The 23,189-nt window shown below is 47.0% G+C and overlaps 1 protein-coding gene across 4 annotated transcripts in view; it reads left to right on the top strand.

Moving 5' to 3' along the window:
* LOC149365755 (uncharacterized) overlaps window positions 1–16,478 on the top strand; it is a 106,947-nt gene extending 90,469 nt beyond the window's left edge. For all 4 annotated transcript variants that reach the window (XM_089545760.1, XM_089545751.1, XM_089545769.1 and 1 more), the window contains exons 3-4: window positions 11,384–11,733; window positions 14,396–16,478. In XM_089545760.1, coding sequence (XP_089401886.1) covers window positions 11,446–11,733; window positions 14,396–14,656 — 549 coding nt within the window. In that variant the 5' untranslated portion in view covers window positions 11,384–11,445 and the 3' untranslated portion in view covers window positions 14,657–16,478. The remainder of the gene's footprint in view (window positions 1–11,383; window positions 11,734–14,395) is intronic.
* The last annotated feature ends 6,711 nt before the right edge of the window (window positions 16,479–23,189 follow it).

Consider the following 23,189-nt stretch of genomic DNA (forward strand, 5'->3'; position numbering starts at 1 on the left):
ACTGACAAAAACGCGGCGATGAGCGAGCAGTCTGAGGCAGTAAAGCCTGATACCTTTTTTTTTAGCGTGGTATTTACTGCTACGAAATAATGTATGTACGAGAACTATTTACGTGTAAACCTGAAGGTAACAGCAAACAAGCCTAGCAGCACAAAATCGACCGCAACGCAGGATACGTTAGCACGCACACTAAAAATTAAGATCAGGCTGCGCAGCCGCTCAGACAGAGTGACAGTTCTGTTTTCAATAAATTTGCTCATGGATGTCTGAAATACGATGTCGTTCGGGAAAGTGTAATTGTGACGTGACAATGAACTCTCAGAGACGGTCTGTCATGCCGGTTTTCCATAGGCTGTCGAGTCCAACGAGAAACAGCATTTCTAGGGATGCATCAAAAGGGTGTACAGTCGTGAGTAGTATTAAAGGGAACAAAGTATGAGTATATATTCATTTATTGGCTACTCCAGAATTATGCGTGACATTATGTGTGAATTGTGTGTGTGTTTTCTAACAAGTTTTCCTCTTGGCGTATCATATCCGAGATACATTTGGAAATTTAGTGGAGAGAGGACGAAAAAATTCGCCACTTCGTTCGAAAAGTTTGTTCTCTCTATATTCGCTCACGACATTGCTGCATGTAAGGCGACGTATCGGACGCATGAATTAAATTCACGCGTTTTCCAAAATAATTTGGGGAACATCTCAGGAGAGCATCGCAAATTCATAATTGATAAATCAGTGTTCTGTAGCTGTAGCAATGCCATAAACCTAGAAGAGTGCGGTGAGGGGCTAGTTGGTACGACATTATGAGAACAAAAAGTAACTGCGCAAAAGGACGGGACAAGAGAAAGAGAACCACACGGGACAAACGCAGACTGACAACTGATATATTCCACCAACTCCTCTTTCCTTCAGCAGCAAAGCGCATGCGCACCAACCACAAAAACAAAAAACAGAAGCGACATTCATCTCGTGGAATCAAGGAACTCGACCTCCTACCCTTTAACTCGTGCCATCCGAAGCTGGTCAAGAGGGGTATTGTATCAACTTGCCCCAGGGCTTCATTAACCAAGTCCTGTCCACATAAAGTTCAGGTTAGCTTTGAGGCTCAGGTTGATCGCCTTAGGTCTGCTGGTTTTCCGCTGGCCCTTCTTCAGGCTGTGGCTGAGTCCCTGTTGAAGTCCTTCCGCCCAAACTCAAAACCCCCCGGGGGCGGATGCACAGGAGAGGCGGAAGTATGAAGTTATGCCCTATGTTCACAGGGTCTCGCACGGCCTCAAGAGGGTCGCCGGAAAATTCGGCGTTGACGTCATTTTTTCTGCACCTTGCAAGTTGTCACGTTTGTGCAATTTGGCGAGAAAAGATAAGCAAAAGAAGGTTGAGTGTGGCATTAACCACAGGAATAATTTCGTACAGTGTACATGCAATGTAATTTATCAGATTCCCCTGAGTTGTGGTAGGTTCTACATAGGGCAAACTGGCCGCTGCGTCAACATTAGATTATTAGAGCACGCAAATTCCTTAAAGATTCAAGGGGGCAGCATCTGCCTAAGCATTGTCACACTTGCAAGCATGATGACAAAGATTGTAATCCGCTTTTCGATAGGACTAAGATTATCGGACGCTCGAGGGATAAGAAAGAACGAGAAATTATCGAGGCCTTGGAAATCGCGAGGTTAGGGCCTGATAAGTGCATTAGCGATGCTTCCGTACACCTGTACCGCAAGAAGGTCGAGTTCCTTGATTCCACGAGATGAGTGTCGCTTCTGTTTTTTGTTTTTGTGGTTGGTGCGCATGCGCTTTTCTGCTGAAGGAAAGAGGAGTTGGTGGAATAAATCAGTTGTCAGTCTGCGTTTGTCCCGTGTGGTTCTCTTTCTCTTGTCCCGTCCTTTTGCGCAGTTACTTTTTGTTCTCACAATGCTATAAATTCGGCAATTTACAAATGCCAGGAATTTTTTTTTTCTGAAGCCATGTTTTTACGGGCATGCCCTCAACATGCCGCTTATGCAAGAGAACGTACTTGTAAGGTGAGAGAAGCATTTTGCGCACTTGTAAAACCAGTTCGTGTGCAGGCTGGTTGGGGTTTATCGAACAGTAGATGGCCAGTGGGAAAAGCATGGAAATGAAGCATTTATTTGAATTTGTATCGAACAAATTTCCAGACATGCAGGGAATGGACCACGGGTGAAAAGCTACAAGGGTAGCTTGAGAGATGCTCGAAGCCTGGTAAAGGCAGGACAGCAGAAGATGTGCACATTCAAGGCAGACATACATATAGAGAATGAAATGTTCGTAGTTTCTTTCGCGACGCTGAAAGCCATAGCGAACCTACAGATTCATACACCTCATTCATAAACCCCCTGAAACGAAAACGGTCGCGAAAGTTAAAAGAAAAAATGAGGGTCGACAAAAATTAACTAAATTGTCCGGTTATAAAAGACGGAAAACCGGTTGAGAAGCGCGCCTCTGAAGCACATGAAACTCGAGACAATTTCTCGCACTTAGAGATGAACTAAACCAACCCCATACGCGCTGACAGTCCTCAAAAAGATGATCACTGTTGATAGAGTTAAAGGGTGAGCCTCGCGCAAAAGTCGGAAATAGAAAAATCGGGCGTTTCACGTAAGGTGTTCTGCAATTTTAAAAAGTCGGCTTTTTTAGTTTGAAGAGCACTTTTTGCTATAGAATTCTCAGCGGTGTAGAGCATAAGAATACAGCTAAGACGTGCTAAATAGTAGGCTGCTTAACTAATACTGAATAGTAAACTTTTGAACTATTTCTGTTAGTCGTGTAGTCCACCGTAACCAATATCCATATCTGTTTTTAGAACTTCGAAAATGCAGATACCGTTGGGGCTGTGGCCCAACAAATTATGGCTACATCGCGCCAAAATACGTGCTCTTAAAGCTTGCAGGCAACGCAATCAACCCCTCCGGTGCCCGTAAATCTTCTAAGTAGCCAAAATTTGTTGGGCCACAGCGCCGAGGGTGACTGCGTTTTCGAAATTCTACAAACTGATACGGATATTGGTTGCGGTGGGCTGCACGCCTTTAAGTGAGGAGCCTAACAGAAATAGCTAAAAAGCTAACTATTCAGTATTATTAAAAAATCTTATTAGTTAGCACGGCTTAGCTGTATTCTCAAGCGCTACGCTGCCACCAATGGTATGCCGGAGAAAGCACTCTTTTAAGTTAAAAGCCTGTCTTAAAAAATTGCAGAACAACTTAGGTAATCTTTTAACTCAAAAGCCTGTATTAAAAATTTTCAGAACACGTTAGGTAAAACACTTGGCATTTATACTGTTGAATATACGAAGGCTTAGCAGCGCCAGCTCTTTTTTTTAAAGCCATGCTGCGAGTTTGCTATGCCAACTGCAAAAAAGTGATGGCAGATTTTAGATAGCTTTATGGAGGTCCTTAGAAACGACAGGAAGAATTTCGTGTTATGTTGAACTGTGTATCGTGAGACCAAGTTTCTGTGAATTGCTGAAAGGAGCCGCTATGCGGCACCAACCTCTGCATTCTTGCTCATATAAATAAATAAATAAATAAAAATAATTGATACGGGCCTATAACTGAAATGTCGTCGGGCGCAGTACAGATTTGGCAACGAAAGAAAGCAGTTTACTTCGAGACGCAACAGAACACAGACATATAACACGCGGACGCTATTAAAGGACAATCCAAGATTACGGAGGGCAGGACGCCATGGTGGGGCAGCAAGAATTTGTAGGTTTTCATTTATTTGCCCTAGAGGGAGGGCAAGGAGCGGGTTGGAAGGTTATATAAACTAGTAAGAACATGTACGTGGAGAAAAATTTGCTCAAAAAATAAAATGATGAAATATGGTACAATCTTAAAGCAGTTCCCGGAAGATAAAAAAACATAAGAATAAGGAAAACATTGCAAAGATATATTACCAAAATATTTCTCAGTACTGCAGAGCCTTGACAATTCGCACTTTAAAAAGAGAAATGAACGCCCTTTAGTGACCACAGAATGAATACGAAATACAAATAAAACGTAACGAAACGGCATGAAATATGAGAGTACGAATTACAAAGTTGACAGTAGGGTGGAACGCACAAAAATGATTCACGGTAAAGGCGCCCTTGGGCTGTGCGATGTCAGTGCACGTTAGAGATCCCCAGGTGGTCGAAATTATTCCGGAGCCCTCCACTACGGCACCTCTTTCTTGCTCTCTTCATTCACTCCTTCCTTTACCCTGCACCTTATGGCGCGGTTCCGGTGTCCGCCGATATATGTGAGACAGTTACTGCGTCACTTCCTTTTCTCAAAAACCAATTTTCAATTTCAGTTTTTTAAAGAATAATACAAGGCGTACTTTGAGGCAGTTAGTCCATGAAAGGCAGTTAGAGACGGGCCGTGCGGATAACCATCTCCGGTCCGCGGGTAGCGTATAGATACACCTTCACGGACAACGGTGAACTTGAGCCGATGGCTTGTTCTTCAATGCCGTAAATTCACCGGAGTCGACGTTTCGGGTCCCGGCTGGAGCTCCTCGCAAGCCTACAACTTCCTTGGCTGACGCTTGCGTGCACGATTCGCACGCTTCGACTTCTCCCACTCGGCGCTTTCTCTGCCGTCGTGGCCTTTTTTCCACACATGGCGCCGGTTTTGCCGTTCCAAAAGCAGTCTGGATCCCGGCTGTCCTCCCGCGCGGTCATTCACCGCACGTCTGCATATTTGATGCTCCTAAGGCGAGGCCGCCAGCCCGTCTTCAGTACGCAGCGCCGGCCAGTCCCTGAAAACGTTGGGCGTCATGGTGTTGCGAACACGAACGTTACGATACCCTATCTTAGTTTGAAGCAAGGTCCGGCCTATTCAACACTGCTTGTCGCGGCTGCATTGCGCTACTCTCTCTTTTATTATTATTATTTTTCGGCCGTCTCGATCATGCGCCCTACATCGTCCCTCGATCCCGTATAGCCCCTCACTGCACTACAGCTGCGGCTTCAAGTTTCCCGCCCACTAGCTCGTAGTGCTGCGTTTTCGGTGCCAATCTTTTCAAATCATGCGGCTTCGGTCTGGAACAGCCTCCTACGCGCCACCGCCGCCAACCCTAGCCCATGAACTCCGTCAGTACTCATATATCTGCCAGTCCATCCTTCCAACTGCTTATCCATCCAACTACGAAAACATGCATATGTAGATCATCGAGTTTTCTGTAGCAGACCCTTTACGTAACCTCTTCCCTCCTACGGAACGAAATATTAAGGGGACCATTATGTAAAATCCTCTGAGGTGAGTTTATATAGCAGCGCCAGTGCCTTTAATGTTGTGGTCATGCGCGTGTAGTTAAACGAGCCTTTCGATTTGTGAAACAGGGGCCTTCGCGTAATTTTTCTGCAAAACGAGATCCAAATGCGAACCATTTTGCTCTATTCTCCATGGCAACGCGCCCAAGAAAAGCCGTTTTTAAGTAAGGAAAACTATACCCTGCCTTCAAAATTGCCAGGGTTGTCCACACATACTGAGACAAAGGACACCTACTGACAAGTCTTGTGCCCAACTTTTAAATCTCGTTTTTTGATGTTTTTTTGTTTTACTCTGGAAAAGAGCGACCGACTACGGGTCTAGACAAAGTTCTCCCGAGAAGACCGTGCCGAATTGTAGTAGCGGGGACCACAACACTGCCGCTCGGCTCGACTGACCGCAGCGGCGGCGCGCCTCTGCACTGCGGGCACTGCAGCAAGTCGACCCAGAAGCGGGCCACTCAACCATCCAGCCAGCCGAGCCGAGTCACGAATCGCACCGGCCGAGGCGGTAGCAGCCGCGCACTGTCCGAGCCACTTTTCGAGTCAGTGGCAACCCCGCCTGCGGCAAGCAGCCGGCCGACTCCGCCCGCCGCTCGGCTCTCGCTCGCTCGGCCTCAAACAATGGCGTCGCCGTCTTCGCCCAGTCCGCCACTTATCCGCTCCGCTTTGTTCCTACGGCGCGATTGTAGTGAGGGGTTGTGTTTTGTTCTGTCCCTCCACCCGGCCACTTGTCCCGCTTCTCTGGGCAGAGATTCGGTGCAGCCTTCTTGTCTACCGGGGCGAGCGCGATCTCGACGGCTAGGCCTACCGTGCGCCACAAAAGTCGGAGGGGTGGGGAGGGCTTATAGGAGCTGCCCACTGTTGTACGCGCTCATCCTCGTAGGGTTTTCCTTTTTTTGTTGTTTTCTTTATGCGAATGCACGACGGCGGTAGGCGCCCACTCGTTCGAGTCTGCACGGACAGCATTGCACCGACAAACGGCGCCGTCTACTCCCATTCGAAACGTACGCAGTCGGATCATAAAGCTCCTTGCTGTCGCTACGAACGAAAATGTAAAATATATTTGAAGAAAAGAAAAAAAAAACAAAGATAGCTCTGTCCGGAAGCTCGGCTTGCTTCCGGGTGTATACAATTGCACTGAGTGCGGAAGCTATACTTAGGTCCCGCCCACGCTGTCAGAATGTGCGAGCGTAGCGGGATCTGGCCGGCGGGTGTTTCGTTAATACATATTAGGAGCAGCAGAATCAGTTTATTCTGGGTGTTCCGCATCGTGATTGACTGGTTCGGAGCTTCAGAAATTCTCACCTACTTTAATTACCTCAAATCTGTCGGTTAATTACCAATTATGTCGACGGATGTTATAATTTAGTATAGAGTTATGTTCACAAGGATGGCAGTTTGGGTGAAATAATAGTGAGAAATAAGCGTTACACACTACGGGAGGACCAAGAGTGACTGTGTAACCCTTACTGTGTTCCATCACCATTTAGCTTCAACTACTATTATTGTAAAGAGGACTCTGTACGGAAATAGGCTAATATAGATGCATGCTGCGCGCTCCTAGTGGCAGGTGCTACAAATTGTTTTTTGGTTGGTGCACGTTATAAGTTTGCTGCACGGTGTACGTAGCGGCATTTCCTTGTCAAAGGACCCCCTTCCAGGCAATGGCGTCGGGCGGTTCCCATGAACCTGCTATCGTCCCCTATAAAATTTTTTTAGACAGCCTATAGACTGTCCATAGACTTCTGTCTATAGTCTGCAGGCTGTATACAGACAAATCTAGAGAACAGTCCATAGGCAATACAATGCTATAGGCAGTCTATGGACAATCTATAGATTTATGGCCATACACTTTTAGTAGACTTTTATCTATAGACAGTCCATAGACTATGAATAGACAAAAGGAAATATCTATAGAGAGGCAAGAGAGTCTATAAGAAATTCTAGGCTATCTATAGACCATATTTATAACGGGTGACAATGCACGGAGGCGACGATCTCCTTCCAACTCACACTCCCTGCATTGTCACACAAGCAGGTTCATGAGAAGCGGCAGATCCCATTGGCTGGAATGGGGCTTTTTGACCGGGAAAAGCCACTTTTTTCTTGACTTGTGTCCGGCTATAGTATTTAATTTTTCAAGAACTGATCAGTTCGTTTGTGGCTCTTAACGGGCATGATTGCGATTCAACCACGCGTCTACCAGCACTGAGGCACTGAGACTATATGCCTGAGGCTCTCTCCGTGTTCTGTTGTGCTTTTTACGGCAGAAATTTTAGAAGCGATATGTTTGCTGTGTGCGGAAAGTGCGATCCTAATTTGTTGAACGAAGGGAGCCCGTTGTCGGACCCCTGTCACTCTGAATACATACGTGCCAAGTAGATGAAAAACTCTGCCAGTCGACTTCGGCGTGCAGCCCAGACAGCCGCTGGTTGCGATGTTGCCGAAGTAGCACAGGATTTGGGCATTGGGCAGCAGTAAGTTCAACCTCGTTATAACGAAGTTGAAGAGACCCGGTGATTGCTTCGTTGTAGCCGTACCTTCGCTATAACCCATTTTGACCGAGCTTCCAAGGGAAATCGTCATTCCTTCGTTATATTCATTATTTCGTTATACACCGTTTCGTTATAACAAGGTTAGACTGTAGTACGACACGTACTTTCTTGTCTGCTGTCACTTTCGTTAGTTTCAACAGGAAACTGACTGTATTCAGAGTTTATGCAGATCATGCTGTTCATGCGCTAGGGGTCTCGCCAAAGCCGCCACGTGTTCCTAGATTTCAGAATTTCCTTATAGCAGCGTTGCGCAAAGCCGGGAGCACGGAGCAAATGCCACAGCAAAAGCCGATCTTAAAAGTCACAAGCGGCGAACTTAAATGCAAATTAAAAATAAGAAGCAGTATGAGACAAAATAATATGCGTGGCAGAATGAAGGTAAATTTCGTTTGAAGTTCGGGAAAACTTCTGTATATGTTCTTGCGCAGCTTTCCCAAAACTGGAAGAGCAACTAAAAGAGAGGGTCTTGGTGTAGACCTGCACACATTGTTCGTTGCAGCGAGGCCTTGACTCCTTCCGCAGATGCCTGTTTTAGCAAGCAAAATAAAGCATGTTGCTTATATATTGCGCACTCGACAAAGTTGTATTTAAGCAAAGTAATTTCATGACTCGAGTGTCTTATAATAATTACGCTTTCTCCGGACAAAAGTGGCTCGTAGAAAGCAGGAGGCTCATCATAAGGTTCGTCATGCTCGGGAAAGTACGAACAAAGCCGTTTCGCGGCGTCTCCTTTCTCGCACTAGCATCCGGGTAGGTTACACGGGGCCGGAAGTTGAGAACCGTAGACGACTAACTTCGCCGCGTACCTCCCTTTCTCGCTTTCATTTAATCCATCAACGTAGTCGCCCACCGTATCCGTGCCTGCTTGCTGCCAACGAGGAGCTGAATGTGAAACGAATTCACTTCTTTGCGCGGTAATTTCGCGTGGAAAGAAGGATGAAAAAGGCGCAGAACTGCTCCTCTGGCATCAAGAGCAATGTTTGTAAGTACGTGTATGCTTTAAAACACTCGCACACGTATGTGAGTTGGTTTCGAATGCAGTGTCGCGTGGCGTGATGTGTGGGCAGCCTGCTTTTGAGCCTACACCCAGCGTCGCTGCAGACCACAGCGCCACCTTTGTTCCCAAACATGACGTTTGTCTATACTTTCTCCGCTTTCCTAAATTATCTCTTACAAAAAAAGTTTTAGACAGTCTATAGGGTGTCTATACACTTTTGTCTATAAAGTCTATATACTGTCTATAGACAAATCATAGAAAACAGTCTGTAGGAAATACGAATGCCATAGACAGTCTATAGACAATATATAGATTTATGGCCATACACTTTTAGTAGACTTTTGTCTGTAGATAGTCTATAGACTATGCATAGACAAAAAACAATATCTATAGGAAGCCAATAGAGTCAATAAGAAGTCTATAGACTGTCTATAGAAAATTTTTATAAGGGATGGCCCGTCTCGGAGCGCACGCTTGTCAGGTCCAGGACCTGACGATAGTCTCAAGTTCATACCCAACAATTCTGGAAAAAAGCGTTTTTAGCAGGAATCTTCATGAAAGCAATTTTTTTTCGTATGATGTAAGATTTCACTATAACAATCAATACATCCGCAGATCATCCGACTGCAGTTTTGTATGCTTTTTTTGTTAACATTTTTGCTGTCATCAGAACCTTTCCCTCTCGGTTTTCTATGGTAGTGTACACTGTTCGATGCGATTGATGGACCATTGTCTTCAATATTTCCATAACAGTATCTTACAATTATTCCATTTCCAAATTTTTGTTCGAGAATGCTGGACATGTCATATGCCCACCATTCTTCCGGTTTCGCGTAGCGTCAAAACGTTATCCGTATCCGCCATTGGAATGCGCCATAAGTCATCGCGGTCATTTTCGGAGCGCATGAATCAGAGCGCATGAATGGAGCGCATGAATCAAGAGACAGAAAGCCACGCCCATTTCGCCAGCGGCAGTTTTATGTAGCGGCACAAGAAGGTGAAAAGGCGCCCTAGGCAACCCAACAGGTCGTCGCCAGTAGCGACGAACCGATGAAATGTGAACGGTGCCTATGGAGCGTTAAGCAGCGGAATTAGCAACGGATGGAAAGCGCGTTGCCGAGCGCTAAAATAGAGAAGCGGCTGAGCGCAGTGCTACGTTCATTGCTATGTTGTGGGTAGCAGTACGTCTCTGCCTCGGTTTAGTACGCACTCACGTCGGTGTATAGAGTGTATACGAATGGAAGTGCTGAAGGAATTTCACAGTTGTTTACGGCAGAAAAAAAGCCACGTTTCCTTTAGAATGACGTTGTCGCTTTCAGATGGTTCTATAAGAACGGCGGATTTTCGCACAGAGAGCATGGAAACAGCAGTCGGTGCGACCAAATAGATGGTTTTTAAATTTACCTAAAAGACCCCGAGAGTTGCCGCTTGCGCGATTATTTCTTGCTGAAGGAAATTAGCTCTTGCAACTTTCTTTCGCACTCTTTTCGCTGGCGACGTAATCGTATTATTTCGAACCAACAGCTTTTAGCGGCAGAAGCGAGTCTCGGATGTACGGAGTAAGCAGCGGCTCATAGTTTGTCGACCTTTGGAGAAGGGCCCATTGTTTGTTTCTTTTTACTCCCTGTTGGTCTCAGAGATCCACTTACAACCACGTTCGTGAAAAAATATGGTGAATCGTTGCTGAACTACCCTGAATGGGACGTTAGGGTGTAGACGTCTTCATAATGGGTACCAAGATGTTCGCGAAACCTGCGCGCATATTACGAAGCAGATCATCAGGCCTGTCATTTTCCACGAAATAATTTTTCATATTTGTTTCAGTGGACAAGGAAGGAAATGGTAATTAGCTGAGCGCTACATTTCCACTGTTGCGTGATGCAGAATTGGGTATTTTGAACCAGAACTAAAACTGTGCCATATTTTTATTTGTGACGGAACAGCGCAAAACACCGGGACAAGAGACAAGCGCTGTCTCTTGTCTCTTGTCCCGGTGTTTTGCGCTGTTCCGTCACAAATGAATAACCAACATGCCCAAGCTGCTGTCCTGGCATATTTTTATGAACGTTTTCATGGGGCAGCGTTTGCCTCAAAGAGTGTTGTGTATTGTGTACAAAATGTCCCGTAGGTGATGTAGAGGTGAACCCTGACCCTGGTACAGAAGAAATTCTGAACCAGTAGCTTGATGAATATAATGACTTAGCACCAGAAATTACAGTCCTTCCAAGCAACTAAGCAGCTTGGTGAAATTGACACCAGATTTCTGGCCATGAACTATAGAACCAGCAAGACGGGCAGTACGCATAAATTATTTGACGGAATACGCAGATTCGTTTCCTGATAACGTTGCTAACCTGTGATACAAATGCTATGTTGAGACCGAGTAAAATAAATAAAAGAAAAGAGCGCTCTATGCGAAGTTGATTTGAAAGAAATCTCGAATTGTTTCTGTAAACAGCGAGACGTGTTGTTTGTTTCTCAGGACACACCGCCTCTGCAAGCCAGGTAGAGACAAGTATAAGGCTGACCGCTGCATTCTTTTCATTATCGCAGGCGAACCAGGCCGCCTCCGGGAGCGAGAGGAGGACGATCTGATGAGTCGGTGACCAGCGCGCATGATGGAGCGGCGAATCCCCCACGTCCGAGACGTGTTCAGCGACCTGCGCTCCTACGACCACTCTCCCCGGTCGAGGCGCAAGGAGACCTCCAGCCCGCTGCCTGCACCGCGACACCACGCCCCCAACAACCAGTCCAACCAGAACCGGCACCAGGCGCCCGGCAACCCTGCTGTCGACGGAGGAGGGGTGCAGAACCCGCTCACCGAGCGCGACTTCCGGCATCTGGAGCGCCACCTGTCAATGAAGAAGACCATTCGCAAGCAGATCAGCCGCAACTTGGCCCAGGTGACGTGTCCGCAGGCAGTTCTGTAGCTCCTTATTGATGTCTAACATCAGGGTCGCTCTACCCGTTATCGAACATGGCCGCCGCGGTGGCTCAGTGGTAATGGTGCTCGGCTACTGACCCGAAAGACGCGGGTTCGATCCCGGCCGCCGTGGTCGAATTTCTGTGGAGGTGAAATCCTTAAGGCCCGTGTACTGTGCGATGTCAGTGAACGCTAAAGAACCCCAGGTGGTCAAAATTTCCAGAGCCTTTCACTACGGCGTCCCTCACTGCCTGAGTCGCTTTGGCACATTGAATACCCATAAATCAAGCCGTTATTGAAGATGAAGAAAAAGACACCCACGGATGGTGACCTCAACCAAGCTCCGCAGCAGTTTTAGTGGCAGCTCATGAGTACACTGAGGGAGACACTGAGGGGCACTTGTGACTGCGAGTAGATGTGAGTGTAAGTCGGCGTAAGTGGGCGTGAGTCCGAGTGTCTCTATGAGTGAACACTTATGAGTGTAGGTCAAATGCTTAGGGGAATCCCCCAAGGTGCAGTAGATTTGTAATAAGGGAGTAATTACTCATTGACATCCACACGAGCGCAGTCATACGGCTGCAAAGGAAAGCTAACAGCTTTCTCAGAAACTTCGCAGCTAAAGAAAAATTCGTCCTGGTCCGGGGTTCGAGCTCCGGACCTCCGCTTCACCGGAGCAGTCGCTCTACCAATTGAGCTAACCGGGACGGCAAGCTTATGGTAGGGCGAGAGCGAATTGATCAATAACTCGATGTGGGAACCGTGTTGGTCAAATGTTAACGCAGGCAGTCGATAATAGGTTGAGGTAAAGGAGAAACCTCGCCCTCACCACTTCGTACCCAGCAATTCCGGACAAAAACATTTTTGGGTGGGAAAGCGTTTATGAAGGCAATTTTTTGGTTTGGTTTGGTTTATGGGGTTTAACGTCCCAAAGCGACTAAGGCTATGAGAGACGCCGTAGTGGAGGGCTCCGGAAATTTCGACCACCTGGGGTTCTTTAACGTGCACTGACATCGCACAGTACACGGGCCTCTAGAATTTCTCCTCCAAAGAAATTCTAGCCGCCGCGGCCGGGATCGAACCCGCGTCTTTTGGGTCAGCAGCCGAGCACCACAGCCGCTGAGGCGCCGCGGCGGCGGCAATTTTTTTGCACATAGTGTAAGATTTCACTATAACAATTAATATATCCGCAGATCAACGGACGGCAGTCTTACATTCTGTTTCCTATTAACGTTTCTTTTCTTTTTTCTTTCTTTATTTTCACATCAGATATACAAAAGGTTTGCAAAAACTGGGCCAATAGCCGAAGCTAGTATAGGCCCAATGTGCACATTTGTTAAAACAGCAACAGAAGATACCAACATGAAACTCGGTTATAAATGATCAGTGAACAAAGTAATAGCGAGAAACACTCAACAGCAGAGATAAAAAGATTAACAAACATAACCCTCAATCTTCGAAAAGTAGAAGCGCTTGTTAGCCATTTTAATTTCAAATGGTACACTATTCCATCCTGTCGCCCTGCAATAATGAATTAGGCGCTGACCATAGGCGTTTCGGGTTACAGGCTAATTAAAATTAATATTGCTTGCATTTCTAGTACTCCTATTAGGCAACACAAAAGTATTAATTGAAAGCGGTTAATTATTTTGTATAATGCTATTTACTGCCACTGCGATTCTCATTTCATATAACAAAGGAAACTGCAAAATCTATAGTGTAACCTATTGAACAAAGGAGCACTAGACTGATACCTGTTCGAGTATGTTATTATTCGCAGTGCTCTTTTCTGCAAAGAGATAAAACTTGATGAATGTAAGATCTGTATGTACTAGCCCATGGCTCGCAGCAGTACGTAAAATCACAATGAAAAAGAGAAAAATAAATGATCTTCAGCACAGATATGTCCATCAACTCCCGTGTTCTATTTAGAATGTAACAAGCTGAAGCAAGCTTGGATCACAGGGCATCAATATGTTCGTGCCAATTAATGTTCTTATCTAAGGTTACGCCGAGGTAATTAATGGTGTCAACTTGCTCAATTAAAACGTTATCGAGGCAAATATGTAATCGTGTATCCGTGATATGTTTGTGCCTTGACCTAAACAGGATCTACATTGTTTTCACAGCATTGTTGCTCCCTATTGGTCTCCTATGGCAGTCTTAACTGTTCGATGCGATCAATGGAAACACTTAGAAAAAACATTTTGCTACCTATCAGAAGAATGGATAATCACCTTCAATATCTCCGTAACAGTATTTTACAATTTTCTAATTTTCAAAATTTTTGCCCGAGAAAGTTGGACATGTGCGTATCGTGGGTAGAAAATCAGGTTTAAAATAAAATAAAAAGGTATTGTACGGAAGAAATAATTTAGATAAAAAAAAACCTCTCCTGCGTTTCCTGACCCACTTCTCCCCTGAATGTGCAGAGGAGAATTTCCATCTCTCCCCTTTGCCTATCACTCGCCAACGCCGGACACTTTTAGCGATAATGAGCGTTATAATGCTAACGCATTAAATATTTGGTGGAGTTGTCCTGAGCTCACTTCGAGAAAGACTTGTAGAAAAAAGTGACCGCGTACCACGGTACTCGAATGTTACCGCGGCACTCTGAATTCCCTTTGCTCGCTTTCATGGTGCAGGCCTTTGTCGAGGACCCGAAGGTGCTGTGCAACAATGCGGTCAACAACAACCACAGCCGGCAGCCTCCGGCGCAGCAGCCGCAGGTGATCACGCTGACGAGGGCCAAGATTGCGCGCTCGGACCAGACCTTCCTGGACATGCTCAAAGAGCCCAACAACAAGCCCGTGGAGGACACTGGAAGGACCGTTACCGAGTCTTGCTCCTCGAACCAGCCATCCTTCTGGAAGTTCCTCGGCATTAAGGGAAAGGGAAAGCGATGAAGTCCGCCACTTACAAACGGTGCCGTGACCCAGTGCGGTACGGAGACGCCTGCGATAGGCCAACCAGCTATCCTCTACGATCTTTCTATGCGTTTTGCTCCCACGGGGCTTCCGAGTATGAGTGCTTCTATTTGTGACTGTGTGCCTTTGTTCGCTCCTAAGGAGAAAGTGCGCGGGATTTTTTTGTTTTATACTTTTCCGGAGGACGTGACTTGTAAACGTCGTGGGGCTCTTGGAGAATTGTGGGATGACTGCGACGCATGCTGCTTGGAGTCGAGGTGTTCCCGGGCAAATGAGCCGAGTCTGGTCTTAATGGCTGTCAAGGCAGCACGCTTGTGATGAAAGACAGCGTTGCGACGTCTCGCAGCGCCCCTAGCGGAACGGCTAGTCCTTCGCAGGTGAGAGATAGATATGGACGATATGCACCATGGTGACGAACTTTGTTCGCCTACGAAGTTCCGCTGGGCTATTACGGCTTGAGTCGCCGTCGTCACAAGAGCCCGGGACGCAGAACTGTCAACTACCAGGACTCACTACTTAAAGGGTTCCATAGCTGCCGATTTCGGACGCCGGAACGCCTTCCATGTAGTAAGCATCGACGCATTGCAGTAAGCTTGGCACGCCAAGTAATGAAGCGCCATATGGCGGACCAGCGATGCATCAAGACTCTTTAGGACCCTTAAGCTCTCTGTTTCCATATGGCTGCATTTGCAACAAAGACCGCACGTCGAGTCCTAAGGCGGATACATCCAACTCTGCGCCTGTTTTCAAGCCAGCGCCCATAAGCGTTCGTTTTTGGCGTCGATGCAAGCTCTTTGTTCACACTCATGAAGGCTACTGGGCGACTCCTTGGCGTTAAGCGCTGGCGTTTGTACACAATGGCGCCAAGTCCCATCTTGTGAGTCACGACAGAGAGACAGCTAATAGAGGGCGTTAGAACTTCTGTGTGTAGTCTATCGTTTTCGGCGCCAATTCCTTGCTTGGCGTCTTTCGCATTTTTTTTGTATTTTAAGGATCGCGCGTAAGATATCAGCATCGTAGGATTCGTTTCGCAAATATGTCAGCGCCTTTCTGGCCCGTTGCCTATTGGCCAGGCCGTGCTTTTTGTTCATTATTTGGTGCATTGTTGGCAGAAGTGGAAGGCTAACAGTGCTTTTGCCTGTTTCCTCGAACAGAGAAAGCGGCTTAGGGCGCACATTTCCCATCTCGGGAAATCAGACGACTTCGTAGCTGATGAAAGCCGGCCTGTACGGACGCTGCGAGATGCTTCCTTGAAAAGCTTGCAGCTTGTGTACATCTGACCTTCCTTGTTCACATCTTGGAAATAACCTTGTTCCATCATGCTCTAAGCTCATCTTGGTATTCTTCCTGTGTGGTCAGTTTGCTCGTTTGTTATTCCAGCTAGTGAACCTTATTTGGGCCTTTCATCCTGGGCCAGTTTCATGCTCTTTGTTTCGTGATATTTTTACTTTGATCATCAGAAACGGTATTTCCTTTTTACTCTTAGGTTGTATGCATTGTTAACCAATAACAGGGTGTACAGAAGATCGTTGGTAGTTCTATGAGGTTTACAGGTCTACGCGGCATGTGACCTTTCAGACTACAATTGCCAGCTGCTTGCTGTCGAACCGCCCTTGAATAAGCCCTTTTGCTGAACTGAATTGATCCATTTCCTAACAGCGTATTCATTTACGATGAAGGAAGTCGAGTCGGCGCTTACTTCTTGCTCTCGCCTTTCCGGAACAAGCTTCTTTTAAATAATTAAATGCACCCTTAGAGTTTGAAAGCACGAGCTGATGGGCGAGTTGGTTGTACATGATATGATTGAAACAGCGCAAGGCCGAAGGCCAAAAAAAGAGAGCAGAGGAAAGGAGGAAAAGGACAACACAGCGCTGAACTAGCAACTGACATTTATTTGGCACGCTGCGCGTATAAATACATTCAGGCACCAAAATAAAAAACCACGCATAGAGCAATTCATGCACCAGGATCCCTGCAAGCAAACACAAACTAAGAAGTGCGATTCAGGAAGCGAAGTTCTTTTTGTGATAAAAAGAACTTCGCTTCCTGAATCGCACTTCTTAGTTTGTGTTTGCTTGCAGGGATCCTGGTGCATGAATTGCTCTATGCGTGGTTTTTTATTTTGGTGCCTGAATGTATTTATACGCGCAGCGTGCCAAATAAATGTCAGTTGCTAGTTCAGCGCTGTGTTGTCCTTTTCCTCCTTTCCTCTGCTCTCTTTTTTTGGCCTTCGGCCTTGCGCTGTTTCAATCATATCATACCCTTAGAGTGTGGCCACAGCGCTGAAATTTTTTGATCGTCAAGAATTGCTCAAAGAGAAAAACCCCTGTGCCTTAGATAACACCCGTGTCCCTAATGCTCTCAACGTCAGGTGCATTGCAACTGTACCGCCATCTGAAAATTCAGCGTTGACGGCTATAGAAGCAGAACTCTGTTCTCGCAGCTGCTCTGGCGTCAAGAATGGCAAGGCTTGCACTGGCGCGCAGATCCATCTAGCTTCTCGCGCGGAGCACACACTATTACAGTCTGCGAACTGGCTCCGCTATACACTGTCTCACAAGCTGTTTGCAGCACTGTGAAGGCTGCGGCGATCTGAGCCAACCAGAGCATCGCGCGTTAAAGAACGTGTTCCTCCGCCCCCTTACCCCGCAACTGGTGGCTCCATCTCTGGGTAGAAAAGAGCACCAGTCTCCAACTGCTGCGCGCAGGAGACCCGGCGGGCGCCATGTTTACAAATGACGGCGCATCACTTCTCAACAGGACTCCGCAGTGCTCTGTTCATGTAGGCTTTGCCTGCTAATTTATCAGGTGAATGAAACGCTTGCTGTACTTGCGAAACACCATACCGAACTTATTCAATTAATGCAGTAATTGCTTCAAAAATAGTCGCAACACTGCACAAATCTCTGAGGGACTATTTGTTGTATTCCTTGGCCCTAATTGGACGAGAGAGCTCTACCTTTCACAGCGCTGCACACAGCTTGTGAGATGAAGTATAGACCACCAGCCCTTATTCCAGTAACGCTTTACTCTCTTGGAATCTTTTGTCGAATGCACGAGCGAGAAGATGTATAACGCCATGACCGATAACATCTGCGGATAAAGTTACCAGGTATTGGAGATCCAGTTACGCAAGGACAGCAGATAACAGAGCTCTCACTGTTCGCACGAAGTTTGTTCGAATGTGCCAAAAGTAGTCTCAACAGTGCTAGCAAGTTCCGCGGTTTGTGCTCAGGATCGAGCGTCGTGTTTCTTCGGCGAAGTGATGGCAGCCAACGCATCAGTGTGTCCAGTTTGACACTGCAATGTGTTCTGGTTTTACAGGGGAGGGAATAGTTCCTAAATTGTGTCGAAATATCCGTTGACTGTGAATAAAGAAGTCTGCGCGCAAGTGACCGTTGTTAGCTCTTCGTATGATTAGTGCACTGGGAGAATGTTCGGGAGGAATGTATTGCAGGAATTTACCACCTGATCTGTTTCATTGTACAGTGAGAATCACGCCTTGCTGCGATTAGAATGTTAAGCTATAAGATTAACTCTAAGGCTTTTTTTTTGCTTGTTACCTAAGTTGAAGTCAGATTAGTTGATAGCTTATATATGCAGCCATTAGAATAATCCAGCGTACTTGCAAATAAATTACTAAAAAAGTGGGTGCTAGTGAGACTTGATGGCCACCTGTTAACTAGTTGAAATATTTCTACCAGCCCGGCGCGTACATACCGTCTATGGCTTCGTTAGTTCTCTTTTTTTTTATGAAGGGCTGCAAAGCATCCAAAAGCGGATTGTTCTGTTGGCTCGCACGACAAATACGCGTGTTTTGTTAGTGCGCAGCTGACCTTTTATTTCCTCATCATCCGCTGTGCGTAATTTTTTTCTTGACATGTTCCATCCCAGGGACACGTCACGTAGTTACATTTCTCCGTGTGTTCCTCTCGGAAAATATCACAGTGATGAATCAGTGATACCGGCCACACACAAGTCCCGGCACCCTGCAGGAGCAATCACGAACATTTTCACACGAGCGTCTCTATAATCAGTGTCCTGTGCTCTAGGGTCACGACTGACGTCCGACATCAAGAGAGCAAAAGAGGCTCAGTTTGAAACGCAATTGCTGTCAAACATTCTCGCTGCCTGTGCTATAACCAAAATATGAAAGAAGGTGGACTCGAGAAAAGAGAAAAATGTCTAATGTGTACTTCAAAAACTGTCACTGCCTATCTCTTTATAAGCTGTGCTTCCCTGTGTGTCAACGCTAACCTCCCAGCGACACGAAAGACCTAACATTTCTCGCCACTTCTAGTACGATTAACTTCCATGCCTTTTCTTTCGCATGTTCAAACAGCGCAGCTTTTGTGTGGTAATGGCACCGCATATTCCAGCGCTATGTCCTGTGTCCTTCTCAAAGTCAGATGTTGGGTGTGCTTTAGATGTCGCCATTTTTTTCCCTACACACAATAAAGAGGTATATATACACGAGATCTATTGAACCAACACACAGACACCAGCTAAAAGAATGTGATGCGAGAAAGAAGCGAGTGGTTGGCGTTAAAGGCACCAACATTGGTGGGTATGGCAATGACGCCTGTGTACAAAAATATATCTACGAATGCCTGCGGTTTGAATGGGTGCTTTTGACTGTACATACGAAGCGGCGAAACCACTATGCAATAAAAGGCCGAACAAGAGTACCTAATGTCTCGTGGTTTTCGACTTTCTTTTTCCACTCTTCAGTCTCGGAGCGGCTTTCCGAGGTTACAGGACTCCAAACAAAAACGAATGACTACGTCGACCAGCTGGCCATTGTTGTCCTGGCGGAAGAACGCCCATGGGCTCTTAACTTGACCTTAAATAAAGTTTCTATCTATTTCTCTGAAGGACCACGTCAAGTTGGCCTGCTATTTCAGACATGCTGGATAACCCCGTGCGGTCCCTTGCAATTAAGGACCGCAACTTCATGTGGCTGACATTCGCTATCCAAGTTCTCTTGAAGGCAGACCCTTTTCCCTGGCAACCAGGGTAAGCCCTCATGTCTCGTTAGGGTCTCTTGAAATCAGTCCCATATTATTTCCTGAACTCGGCCTCGGCCAGTAAAGCCCACTACGGGGCGACATGTGAGGCCGACCGTTTTTTAAACCGAATAGGTTTATTTAGCTGCGGGACAGTTTTCGTCACGTGACCAAATGACGTCACGTCACCGAGAGGCAAGGAAGAGCGCCAAGGGGAAAGCGTGTCGGGGCGGAGAGCGAGGTGAAGTTTACGATGGAAGAAGGCTTGTAAACACGGAACTGGAAGTCCTGATGTTAGCAAATAGGTGGTTTATGGTTTATGTGGGTTAATGCAGAAACCTAACCGTTCGGTGCAATCACCGAAAAGTTTTGACACTGCTCGCTGAACACTGAACAGTTTCGACACGGGTGCAATGCTCGATGAATTTATATCCAGCGGCACCACCATAATCCGGTCAGTTACTGACTCCTGAGCAGACTGAAAAAGAAAGGGGGGTGGGGGGGGTTGAACGTCCAAAAGCGACTCAGGCTATGAGGGACGCCGTAGTGAGGGGCTCCGAATCCGGAAATTTCGACCACCCGGGGCTCTTTAACGTGCACTGACATCGCACAGTACACGGGCCTCTAGAATTACGCCTACATCAAATAATTTCGACCACCTCGGGACCTTTATCGTGCACCGTCATCGCACACCACATGGGCGCTTTTTGCGTTTCACCTCCATGACGCTGTACAGCCCTGCCGAAACTTCGAATCGGCTAGCGTAGCCTGATGGTTCTCAAGCACTGTATCAAACTGGCTAAGAAACCGCTGAAGGAGGTTCAGGGAATGACTCTGCTTTGCGAGTGAGTATAAACAGATAAACCACCAGAGAGGTTCAGGGACTATATACCAGGTGTTTCAGGAAGCCGTGTACTAGTACGTTAAACTTCGGGTTTTATGACGTAAAGAGAAGCTTTTTGCGGCATAGTGATACCATTAGCGGACGTCAAAAAACAGGCGAATCATGTTAACTAGTAAAGTGAGTAACTAAATAGTACTATGATATGGCGGGAAGGACGGGGGGGGGACACTGCAAGCAGCAGTCTCGGCCAGACGCACGTTCGCATCGCTCCGACTGTTTGAAGCATTTTGGCGCGGATGTTTTTAGACTAGGCTCCCAAAAATGAATGGGCCACCACCACCGTGTTCCTCGCCGCCTGTGAACAACGGTTTCAACGCTTCCGCATCGAAGACCACCCCAGGAAACCATCCCGATACATCGGACACGCCTACCGCTGATGCCGCCAACATGGCTCCCGGGCAGCCTCGGCAAGACGCCGCTCGGCAACAGCGCTCCGCAGCGCCACAGATAACGCGGCGCTAACTATCGCTGTGCTTGACGCCGACGCAAGCATGACGGATGAGGATTCCAGCCGAGTGGTTGCGGCGATACCGGTCTCCAATCCTTTCTCTGTTCTTTCCGCGGAAAACATGCCTGGAACTAACCCTTCTCAGGTACGATCTTGCACTTTTTCCATTTTTGAAATTTGCCGAGCGACCTAGGATGGGGTTAGGCACTTCCCAGATAACTAAAAAAAAACGCTAGCTTTGTTAACAAACGACACGGCGTAAAACTTGGCCGAGCGAAGACAGCTACAAATACTCGCTACGCAGATGCGCATTTTCGATCGCGGGGCTCTGACTCGGCGCCCATTGGGCTGAATCGACCATTTTGCTGATAATGACCATTCTGAAGATGATGATTGGCAACCTGTTAGGCGAAAGAACAAAGCAACAGCTGCCGATCCAATCATTGTGACAATTAAGCTAACCTAACGTGAACAACTAGGCACACTCCCCGCGAAGTAATTGCCGATGAAGAAATCAGTTTGCAGTCGACATATTGCATACGCATGGCAGGGATCATCTTCTCGAACTATAGTCTGTCTTAATTTCTGGAAGGGCGACACCTATAAAGGCTTATGAAACCATTCGCTCCGGCCAGACCCGCGTTGTCATATATCATGCCAACCGGTTAACAAGCGAACAGCTCGTGGCCAACCTCACGTGATCCTCGTGCAAGATAATTAACGCCATGCCCGTGGGCAAGAACGGAGCAGCTCTCATTACGTTTGAGGGCTCCAGATTTCCCCGCAAAATTCATTTGTAAAGCATACTTTTATTGGTAACGTCGTATCACCCGAAATCTGTTCTGCGCAGGACAAATTCGTGTCCACTAGTCGACCAACGTCGATGCTCGTTCTGCGGTCGCCCCGCACACGACAACCTCGAGGTTTATCCGACAGAACCACTATGCCGAAATTGCAAAGATCACCACGTAGACACAGACCCGAAGTGTCCTGTTCGGCGGCAGGCTACCAAAACCTCGAAGAACGGCATTGTCCGCCGTGCCCGAGTATCGCGATGAAAGGAGCGCAGGCAATAAGTCGAGGTTCTACGCGGCAACCAGAGGTTGTCGATGACTGGGCCCAAGAGCCCTGCTAGTACACTGCAACAAGCCTCGGAGCCAATTGTGCTTGTTAATGAGGAGTTCCCTCCAATACAAAGTCAGCCGTTAGCGAAGACACGAGGCAGAGAACATAAAATTAGAGTGCAAGATGAACACAAAAGCTCCGCACAATATGAAGACATTAGTCTAAAGAATTCCGCTCCTTCACCCCTAATAACTTCTGAGCATCCTGCGACGGCACCAAAGCAAGCATGCATACAGCGGGCTTATGCTGAAGCTCTCCGTGCTACACAACACGACGCAGAAACTCATGCGAAAGGTCACTCGCGCACAGTACACTTAGATGAAGGCCAGCTCAAGCCCATTATCGAACTGGTCACTGCAGAGGTGATCATGTGCATGTTTCTACTCTTAGGAATGCCACAGGCTTTTCCGAATCAAGAGCCCGGAATCGGGTACACATCATCTTCACTTCCGCGCACCTTCCAGTTTAATAATGGCGGGCATTACTGCGAAACCTCATGGCATTTTTGTTTCGGACTCGCCTACATTTTCCTTGCAGTGGAACTGCCGGGGAATCGGTCGCAATCCGTCAGAACTTCAGAGGAGACTGTCCATCACGCCGACGCTTCCTCTAGCTATCCTACTTCAGGAGACTGGCACTAATAGGCCCAATCTTATGGAGTACAAACCTTACTGCACCCTTCCACAGAGCATCGACGTCCTGGGCCAGGATCGCGATCTACGGATGCATTAGCCAAAGGGAAGGCATGCGTTCTTGTTCGCTCGCGCGCTTCCCACACCGAACTTGATACTTCCGCGCAGTGCAGCCAGACGCAAGAGGTATAGCGGGAGTGTTCCTTACCTTACGTGGTGACCGACAAGAATTGGTTTTTTCGATTTTTGTGAGATCAGTTAATTCGACATATCGAGTAGATATATCTTGGAACACATAGCAAGGATATACTCCCAGGATCGCATTATTGCTGTGGGAGACTTCAGCGTAATGAATAACAACAGCTGGGGATATTATTGCTCAGATGCTAAGGGAAGA

Source organism: Amblyomma mixtum, chromosome 1 (genome assembly GCF_055824585.1).
Source record: "Amblyomma mixtum isolate Tamu chromosome 1, ASM5582458v1, whole genome shotgun sequence".
Taxonomy (NCBI): domain Eukaryota; kingdom Metazoa; phylum Arthropoda; class Arachnida; order Ixodida; family Ixodidae; genus Amblyomma; species Amblyomma mixtum.